The sequence below is a fragment of the Salmo salar genome, chromosome ssa23 (assembly GCF_905237065.1).
Source record: "Salmo salar chromosome ssa23, Ssal_v3.1, whole genome shotgun sequence".
Classification (NCBI taxonomy): Eukaryota; Metazoa; Chordata; class Actinopteri; order Salmoniformes; family Salmonidae; genus Salmo; species Salmo salar.
The window spans coordinates 35,584,597-35,595,296 of NC_059464.1; the positions used below are offsets into that span (position 1 = coordinate 35,584,597).

A 10,700-nucleotide genomic window follows, 5' to 3' on the forward strand; every position below is an offset into this window, starting at 1 on the left:
AGGAAGAAGACAGCTGGGTGTAGAGCGCCTATCTTGGCAGAGAGCCTGTAGTAGACAGTATCTTATGTGAATGTATAATCTACCTGATAGCAACAAGCTCCATTCCTCATTTCTCCCCAGAGTGACATGTTTCATCCTGCTCAACAGGATCGCACACACACACACACACACACACACACACACAATCACATTCACTCTCCTGCAGAAATTGCACGTTGGTGCTCAACATAAGGTTTTTGAAGCAGACAATGAATTCTTCTCTGACATACACACTTTTTATACACACACACACACACGCACACACACACAAGTATTTGTGCAATGTATGCACATATGCACAAACACACACACACACTCTCTCACACATACTCTCTCACAGACACACACACCTTTGCGGTCTTGGTCTCGCAGGTGCTTCCAGGAAACTGGGTGTCACAGCCCCCCTGGTCTTTGGCCATGTTGATGCCGTTGGTGCAGATGGTGTCCTCCAGTACCGTCGCGCAGCACTGCTCCTGTACTATCCTGTCAAACAGGAACAGGAAAGATACAGAGAACACAGTTTATTCTCAATTCCATCACTGGGCTCATTAGTGGAATAGAGTGCTGTCTCAAAGTGCTTCCTGTTAAGAGCCCTGGGCATGCCTAATAGGGATCTATTCATAGTCCTGCCTGCTGCAGCTGCTGTACGTGGTTGAGTGATAAAGGAAGACCCTGTGTGAGCTCAAGGTGGATAAAAAGTTGTTTATGTATAAAATCTTCAATTTAACAGTTGGGTAAATGCACCACTGTGTCACGACTTCTTCCGAAGTCGGTCCCTCTCCTTGTTCGGGCGGCGATCGGCGGTCGACGTCATCGGGCTTCTAGCCATCGCCGCTCCACCTTTCATTTTCCATTTGTTTTGTCTTGTTTTCCCGCACACCTGGTTCACATTCCCGCATCAGACTAAATGTATATTACCCTCTGTTTCCCCCATGTCAGTGTGTGGAATTGTTCTTTGTGTAGGGTGTTACGCTACAGGCTGGCTTGCGCTAGGTTTGTTTCAAACCTAGGTTTGTTTGTTTTGTTTAATCCAGTTCATGTTACCGTGGTTGTGCTTTGTGCTGCCTCGCCTGTGCCTTTGGGCCAGGGTGTATATTAAAGTTCTCCTGTTATCACCCATCTCTGCTCTCCTGTACCTGACTTCCCAGCAACCAGTCACTCACCCCGTTACACACTGCCTTCATTTGACTTACCACACACCCACTGTTATGCGTACAGTGAAGCCAACTTAAGAATCGATTATTTACCGTGACTATTTTAACCAACCCACCTCCCCATTGGATGTTCCTCCCCTGATTGACACAGAGGGGTGCAGAGCTGCAACACTTCCTGGATAAGGTTTGAAAATTTTTACTTTCCCAAAATTCCCAGGTTTTCCAGAAATCCTGGTTGGATTTTGCATCCCTATTTCCTGGACAACATTACTGGAATTACATTCCTCTGGGGGATGGCCAGGCTGAGTCTGGAGTGGAACCAGCCTATCTAGGATGCCTGAGCACTTCCAGACAGTTGGAGGACCAGTGATATCCACCTCTCTGACCAGTCTGTCCAGTTGGAGTGGCTTGATTAGCCGTTTTACAGTAAAACCAGAAACGGTTGTTGTACTGCAGACAAAAAGCTGCTGTAAATAATCAGATCTGAAATGAGAGTGAGTGCAGGCAGCACACCTCTTTACTGTAGACAAGCTTTATCAGACCATCAACAGTCTGGGGTTCCTATGCTTTGCCTTCAATGGTCTGCTCCTCTGAGGGAATTTAATAAGTTAAGGGCTGTTTGTGTTTGTCTGGTCTGTCTCTGGTCTGTCTGGTCTGTCTGGTTTGTCTCTGGTCTGTCTCTCTGTCTTTGGTCTGTCTCTCTGTCTTTCTGTCTGGTTGTCTCTGGTCTGTCTGGTCTGTCTCTGGTCTGTCTGTCTTTCTGTCTGTCTGGTCCATCTGTCTATCTGTCCTGTCTGTCTGTCTGTCTGTCTGTCTGTCTGTCTGTCTGTCTGTCTGTCTGTCTGTCTGTCTGTCTGTCTGTCTGTCTGTCTGTCTGTCTGTCTGTCTGTCTGTCTGTCTGTCTGTCTGTCTGTCTGTCTGGTCTGTCTCTGGTCTGTCTCTGGTCTGTCTGTCTGTCTGTCTGTCTGGTCTGTCTCTGGTCTGTCTCTGGTCTGTCTGTCTTTCTGTCTGTCTGGTCCGTCTGTCTATCTATCTGTCTGGTCTGTCTCTGTTCTGTCTGGTTTCTCTGGTCTGTCTGTCTGTCTGGTCTGTCTGTCTGTCTGTCCTGTCTCTGGTCTGTCTGTCTGTCTGTCTGTCTGTCTGTCTGTCTGTCTGTCTGTCTGTCTGTCTGTCTGTCTGTCTGTCTGTCTGTCTGTCTGTCTGTCTGTCTGTTTGGTCTGTTTGGTCTGTTTGGTCTGTCTGTCTGTAGGGAGGGAGTGAAATCCATTGTCTGTTTTACGAGTTTGAGTGTATATACAGTACTGTACAGCACTTAGATCCCCTCTCTACTCCACTCCTGTAACTGGCTCCATGTCTTTATCAAACCTCTTACCAGAAATGATCTCTTTTTCCTTATAAACTACAACCACACTCACGCCGCCTCCGCAGGACCTTTTAAGGGCACAACCAGGCTCCTGTTTTTCTTTTCTCTTCTTCTCTTTTTTCAGTGTCTGAAATAATCCCTCTGATTTCCTGTTCTTCCCCCTCTCCAGTCCTCTCTTTGAGTATAGTTTCACCTCAGTGGTATTTCCTGGATTTGGCAATACCCCCTCTCTCTAAACCCTAAACCCAACCCACCACTCAACCAAAAACCCTCACCCTTCCCCCCCTCACTCTATAATTTGAACAAATTCTCTATCACTTGGGTAGCCAATGTAAATACATGTGCCACCAGAGAGCAGATTGAGCAACAGATCTCCTCCTTACCGGGCTTGAACCTGTGGCAACACACCTTCTAATATTACTACCAGAGCTGTTATTACTGTCATTATTACTAGTGTAATGTACCCTGCTCTCACATCAAGTCAATAATGTGGCTGGGGATTTATGACCGGGGGTAAGGTAAAGTCATCTCACATTATGGCCTACCACCATACATATTGCCCTATAGTCTATCTTTACAGCTTTAAATTAACCCATGGGACTAATACTGAGGTAAGCACTTCCCACTATGGGCACAGAGGTAAGACCATAGAAATACAATCCATGTTCTATCTATTGTAATCATTACATTTCTATGGCTAAGAGAGCCCAGTAAGTACAGTAGTGGGGCCGCAATCACCTGCATGTGGTGGACTCGGAGATGAGAGGGAGGGCTGTGCAGTCCTGGTTATCAATGCCTCGGTCCCGACCATCCTTACAGCACTCCTCTATTGACATCTGCTTTCCACCTGTGGTTGGACAAAACCACAAACAAACAGTGGGTTATAGGCTTATGTTGTGTGCTGTAACTGGCCCTAGTGAAGAGTGGGGTGGCAGGTAGCCGAGCATTGGGCCAGTAACCGAAAGGTTGCTGGTTTGAATCCCCGAGCTGACTTGGTGAAAAATCTGTCAATGTGTCCTTGAGCAAGGCACTTAACCCTAATTGCTCATGTAAGTTCTTCTGGACAAGAGTGTCTGTTAAAATGTAATGTAGCAGATTGCTTCAGTGTGGGAAATCTAGAGACCCCAAATGGAGTAGGACTATAGCTGTTCTATGTCTATGGTTTTAGCCTGCTGAGAGCTAACGTTAGACTTCAGGGCCCAGGCAAGGTAACTCATAACGCACAGAACCACCTTCCATGTTACATAAGGTAACAGTCAATCTAAGGGATAAGAAACTCTCTAACATTACTTAGAACTACACTGATAGAGCAGAATACATGGAGGTTTCAAGTCCTGTTTAGCATACAATGGAGTCTATTCTCTTGCATGAACAATACAACATTATTTAGAATGATTATGCAAAGCATGTTTACCAAACGTGCAAAACTCTTAGCCAAACAAAAATATATTGTTTTACCCAAGTCCACTCACACTCCCCAACTATTAACAATGTGTCTTCCAAGTGATTGGAAATGAAATTCAGAGCTGTTATAGGAATGTTTTGCCAGCGATACTGAATGATGGATCTGTTGTGTAGAAATAAGAGAGGCTTTACGACTGGAGCTGAACCAACTCTATGGCGCTCCGTCTGTTTTTTTCATGTGGATTAAAGAGCTCGGAATGCCTCAACTCTGTAAACAATTCAGCCATCGCAATCAGATCAAATACATTCATTTCCATGTGGTTACTGTGATTTGCCAAACGTGAAATAACTCTGGCAGGTTGGCTGGTCCTTTCTTGCCTTAGGCATAAACAAAGCTCTGCCTTCCAAATTGGTACTATCGATATAAATCCTCCAGAAGAACACTCAAAGTAAAGTCATCTTAGTTCATCCAATAAACCTGCTGTTGATTCGTAGCCTAGTCGGAGACTAGAGGAATAATAGTGAATACAACAACTGAAAATAATAACAGACATCGTAGAGGATCATAGGCATGTCTAACTTCTAATTCTAGCTTGGCAGACGAGTCAACAAAATAGGATCCGAAGTTTCAACTAAGGGAGGATGTGTCACCTTTAATTTATAGTTCCATAAAAAAGTAATAAAATAACAATTTAGAGTTCCAATTATTTCTGCCAGAGGAGCTAGGGAACTTGTTTTATATCTTTGAATATGGGAAGTACAGATACGGGCCAAAGGTGTGAATAAAAAGTGACTTAATGTAAAAAGAATATGGTCATTTATGCGAAGGAAATCACAAAACTGTCAACATTGACCCTGAGAGAAACAGATATGATAAAGTTAATTTGGGCAGATTCATAAAAAGTAGTTAAATTATGTAGCAACCACGCAGATAACTTATGCTGAAAATCAAGAGTAATGTGTATCATCAAACAAATACAGACTAGGTAGTCAAGATGGATTATCATGCCAACAAACACTATTTTGCTGACTCATTGAACGAGCTTGTTGTGACCAGCTAGACTAACAACTGCAGCAGTCGAGCTCCTCATCCCACCATGTCCTAACTGAGTCATAACCCACTGGTCACAGACGTCAGTCCAACGTTTTGATTTACATTCACTAAGGTGAATTCAACATGAAATCAAATCAAAATGTCACCATGTCATTAGATTTAGGTTCAAAGTTGGGTGGAAAAAAGTCAAAATTCACTTATCTTGATGACTTTTTTTCAAATCCAATCAGTTTTCCCACGTTGATTCAATGTCATCACAGAATGGGGTTGAAATTTCGTGAAATCAACATTGATTCAAACAGTTCTTGCCCAGTGGGAAAGCGTTTAGTAAAATACTTCACATGGGCCTCTGACTAGACTAGTGCCACTCTCTTCAACAGTGATAAAGTCTATCTCAGCTTTCATCTGAGGGCTGAAACCAACACCAGGATGCTCTTGGAGAGTGACAAAAGTGTTGCTTGGAAAGAGAACTTAGTTACGCATATATAAGTGAAGAAAATACATTAGCTGGAAGAGCGGGGAATAGTAGGAATGGTCAAAACCTCCTGTAGTGAACAATTCTCCCTGCTCGGCTGCCCCACAGGCCAGTTTTGGCCGGTTTGGCCTTTTTTCTTTTTCTTGACCATTACCACTGGCATTAACTGACGTCTCATTGCCAAAACACCCTGGAAGCTGGGACCCTCACTATGTCTTTAGAAAGAGCAGACAAACCCCCAGAATGCATCTCGCCAGCTCCCACAAAGCTCCATGAGGTTCCCTTCCCAGCTCAGAGGAGGCATAGCATGAGAATGTCATAGAATCTCAGTTTCATCTGATGGGAAGAGGTGGTCACATGACTCTCGCTTCCTGCAGTTCTGGTGTATTCTCCCTCCACTCTATACTGATAACTAATCCTAACCCACAGTGCATGACAGGACCATTCCATAGCCACCACAGTCCGCAGCCTGCCCCCTTTCCCAACTAATTGAATGAGCAGAGCGTCTTAAATCTACCCTCTATTATTGTATCAAACGAGGAAAACCCAGCGGTTGCAGAGGAGATCTAGCAGTCTACCCGCCTGCCTGTCCGTATGATGCATTGTCTGTCTGCATAAAAGGCTGATTTCCATCTTGGAATGTGTTGCTGGTGGTGAGGGCTGTCATGACAGAGCGAGAGAGAGAGAGAGTGAGAGAGAGAGAGAGAACGTCTAGACTCCTCATGTAAACGCTGCTTAATGAGCTCAGTGGAGCCCCAGTCCCTCAGCCCACAACAATGGCCCATCAGACAGAGCCAGACATTGCATCAGAACAGTCCACTTCCATGGGCCACATCCTTTAACTAACACACTTTAGTCAGTTTACCTAATGGCATCGTAGTTGCACAAATTACCTTATAAGTGCTGAGAACCTGTCACAAAAGTCTGTCATTGACACATTTCACTCAACCTAATACGTATTTGGCTGATGGTGGAGTCTATGATGGTTGAGCTGATACAAAAATGTCTGAATGAGTGATTAATGTACATGGATGTTCCATAACCTGGTCCTATGGGGCCATCTTCAGATCTTCAGTCAGTCCACTCTGACCCCATACCATGACTCTCTCCTGTGGAGCATGGAAGCTGAGAAGAGGCGCGAGGGGTGCTGATAGGTGTTGGGGGAGGGTATAGCCCCCGTGCGACATGCCCAATGACATTGGATTCAATGGAGATGGGGTGATGTCAACTTATTTCCTAGGCACACCACTGTCAGGAGCCCGGCAGGCTGTGAAAGTGGCCCCATGAGTGGAATTGGCCCCATGTGTGTCCAGTGGACCCTAATCTGGGGTATATGGGTCGTCCCAAGCTTCTGTGACCCCTGGAGGGGCCCTTAAAGGTCTAAATCAGAGCTCCTCCCCCCTGACCAGCAAACGCTCAGTGGGGTACTGCTCAGTGGGGTACTGCTTAAGTGGCTCCAGACTCATTTGACACACCGTCATAGTGTAAGGAGAAACCTGGCCTGCATCTGGCTGGCTGGCTGAGCATCAAGCCTCTTGAGTACATCTCTGTACTGCGTATTCTAAACTTTAAAGCCTTGTTACTGTTAGAGCTTGGGCAATAATTTCCTTCTGTAATATTGTAATCGGCAGGTAGTCTAGCGGTTAAGAGCGTTGGGACAGTAACCAGAAAGCTGCTGGTTTGAATCCCTGAGCCAGCAAAATCTGTCAATGTGCCCTTGAGCAAGGCACTTAACCCTAATTGCTCCTCTAAGTCCCTCTGGATAAGAGGGATGTAAAATGTAAATAGCATACTGACCGCTCACTGATTACAAATATCAGTCCTGGCAGTAGTCTGACCAATCTCTACCAACGAAATGAGTCCATATTAAAAACTATGCACAATGCATTTCATCACTGCCAAATCACCTTAGGACAAGTTGAGAATGTTGAAACCATCCTTTAAGCTTGTAATCATGGGCAGATGTTTCACTGGCAAGATACACACAAACACACATGGCACACACACTCACAAATCAAATCAAAATCAAATGACACACTCTGAACAGCATGTGACACAGTAGGCTACATATTTGTACTGTAATATAACTGACAAAGTGTTCATAAAATGACATGTAAAACTTAATGGAACCGTTGGTTATCTCTAGTGGTACCCGACTTCATCTCTGTCCACACAGTGATACTGCAGTAAGGTGGTAAGCTTGAAATATCTACCATGCCTATGTGTACTTACAGGAGTATTTTGTCTACTGTATGTCTATACCAGTGGAGGCTGCTGAGGGGAGGACAGTTTATAATAATGGCTGGAATGGAGTAGATGGAATGGTATCAAAAACATTCCATTCCATCCATTATACTCCATTCCAGCCATTATTATGAGCCGTTCTCCCCTCATCAGCCTCCTTTGAGTCTATACAGTATGCGGTACATCACGCATGGGCATGGATTGATTCTCATGGCTAGAATTACATCTTGACACAGTAGGCTACTACTATCCTGAAGCAGAAAGATAACTTACCTTGCCCGTTGAGAACTCCGAACAGAGAGAATAGTAAAACTATACCGGGACCCATTGGAAGGAGGAGAGATTCTTGCTCAACTAAAGAAAGTGTACAACAGTCAGATCTGTAATATTCTGCTTTAGGTGTGAAACAACAGCACAGTTTCTCACGGACACGCAGATTTTGTAGCGAAAGGTAGACAGACTGTGAGCTCACGCTGGGCAGGAGTATGCGTGTGGGTGATGTGGCTGAATGAATCGCAGCGTGACTGTCTCGGAACGAGCGTCTAATTATCTCGCTCAGAGGGGCGGGTGGGGGCCATCGCAAGTGACGAGTAATACTTTCTTAAATCAAAAGTTCAGATACCCTAAATGGAGTGTATTGATTTAGACATTACATTATTATACTTCCTCTTATTAACTACCAGGTTCTTATATGACACAATTACATTTAATTCAAGTCGTTTTAATGACTTCCATTAGCTAGGCCTACTGACAGATTTAAAGTAGCCCTAAATATCATTTTCTTCTGACTGAATAATACGACACGTAATGGCGACATTGATTGACACTGTCCTCCAACCTCGTTTACTTTCATTCAGACGTCTGTCTGTGGCAGAACGATCACACTTAAGAAGACCTGGACTCCACTCCGTAGTGATTCTGTGGTTATCTAAAAATATGTTGTGGCCATTTCCAGACTGCAATACATAAAATCTTTAGAATTTGTAGGTATATTTTTTTGTATGTTTTTTTGATCTAATGCATATTCCATATTTTGCAACATTTACCGCAGACAGACTTGATATTGGAGGTTGACAAAATTGCTCCTCAGGAAAATGATTGATTTCATTGAAGCGTATGTTATTTCATCCTCTCAGACTGTCACAGACGTGGGGTTTCTTTTTCACCAAATGGTGAAACAAAGCACATTCCGAAGTGGAAGAGATACTGTATATGGACTATTTCCTCTCGATCTGAACTGCCAGTGTTAGCCTACTGTTCTGTAACAGCCAGGTGTTGCGTAGAGGTGGTGACCTCAATGCATGGATTGCTAATTAGCTTATAAGGGGAAAAATGCATTAAATGATTAGTTGATTAGTTTACATGCTAAAAATCATAACATGTAATTGCGGCAGAGGCTTTTTTTAAGTGTGTTCACCACACATTTTCTGAATGACTAATTATTTCATTTTCCACATAATGCCTGTGGACAGCTTGCCATGGGCACTTGATTAACCACTCATTAGGTTTCTCAAACTGTTAGAGGGCACAATCCCTTTGAAAGCTACTCACACGCGCGTGCGTGCGTGCGTGCGCCCGAGCGAACATAAACATACACACACACACACACACACACTGCCATGTGCCAAAATTTGCAAGGAGGTAAATAATTGATGGATGGCATTATAAACCTTTTATACCAAACTAAGTCTTTCTGCAAATTCAATCAGTCATCTGGCGTTGGGTATGCATGGTGAGAGAGCCAAGAGTAAACAATCATCTAATCAGAGCCATGTGTGTCCCCCCTCCCCCTCACACACACCACATCACACAGCCCCTCTAGAAACATCTCCGAGTGGCCATGCATGGCTAATACTAGCACTCTACTGGATGGGCCTCCCTGTGCTGCTAAGGCTAGTTACTATCGAAATGCTCTGGACCCTTGCTGAAATGAGGAGTGTTGGAAGTGTCAACTAAGTGCATTCTGTCAACTTTTTTTTTTTGGGGGGGGGGGTACACCAGTACTGTCATCTTGTAAAACAATTAGTTCTAAACAAGTATCTTAGACAGCAGTGGGAAAATATAGAAGCAAGTTTATGATGCACTGTTACACAATAAGAGTATCACGTTTCCACAGACTGCATTCACATCACTCAGGAAAGTAGAGCACAAACTCAATTCATCTTTAGATATCAACAAGAAGGTAACACTTATACTGCTGGTATATCGCCTTATCTTATCTCCTCTCTGGGTTAATGTGTGTGGGGTGGTGGGGGTAAGATCACAGGACCAGTGTAAAGATAGGGCCATAAAAGGCCATATGATGAGGACCAGTGTAAAGATAGGGCCATAAAAGGCCATATGATGAGGACCAGACTCAAACCCAGATCAGTGGGATTTATTTGAGATACTATTCAAGCAGGTAGAGTTTCATACGTTTTCGGAAGATGAGCAGGGACTCCGCTGTCCTGACATTATGGGGAAGCTTGTTCCACCATTGGGAGCTTTGACTGGGCTGAGCGGGAGCTGCCCTCCAGTAAGGGTGGGAGGGCCAAGAGATCACACACAGCACTTTCCCCTCTCCTTTTCACCCTTTAACGAGAAACAGCAGCTCAGGACAAACTCAGATCTCTTAGGTAGAGGAAATTAGTGGCTGAGGTCACTTTTAAATGGTGCTAATCTTCTAGAGGGCGCTGAAGTCCTTTTGAACCACAACCAGACTTGTCTTACACTCTCCATGTCACCCAGCGTCAGGCCACTAACATATACTGTACTGTTGGTTATCTGGTCCTGCCCTTTGGGGCCCCATGTCATGATTAATTACTACAGTAAACTTATAGAGGATTAGCTATTATGCCAATATTAAACTATTCCGACAGATATATTCATCACCAATAGATTACATTTCCTTCACCCCATAAAACATGTCTTACTGTAAATGCTGAATGAATACCACACAGACCCCAAACAGCAATAAGAATCATAAAG

The 10,700-nt window shown here is 44.1% G+C and overlaps 1 protein-coding gene across 2 annotated transcripts in view; it reads right to left on the reverse strand.

Annotated features, from left to right (window-relative positions):
- The window catches only part of LOC106584496 (fibulin-1), a 44,319-nt gene extending 36,037 nt beyond the window's left edge, over positions 1–8,282 (reverse strand). For both annotated transcript variants that reach the window (XM_014169869.2, XM_014169870.2), the window contains exons 1-3: positions 8,007–8,282; positions 3,295–3,403; positions 390–522 (exon numbers count right to left, since the gene is read on the reverse strand). In XM_014169869.2, the coding sequence (XP_014025344.2) occupies positions 390–522; positions 3,295–3,403; positions 8,007–8,061 (297 nt within the window). In that variant the 5' untranslated portion in view covers positions 8,062–8,282. The remainder of the gene's footprint in view (positions 1–389; positions 523–3,294; positions 3,404–8,006) is intronic.
- Positions 8,283–10,700: the final 2,418 nt, after the last annotated feature.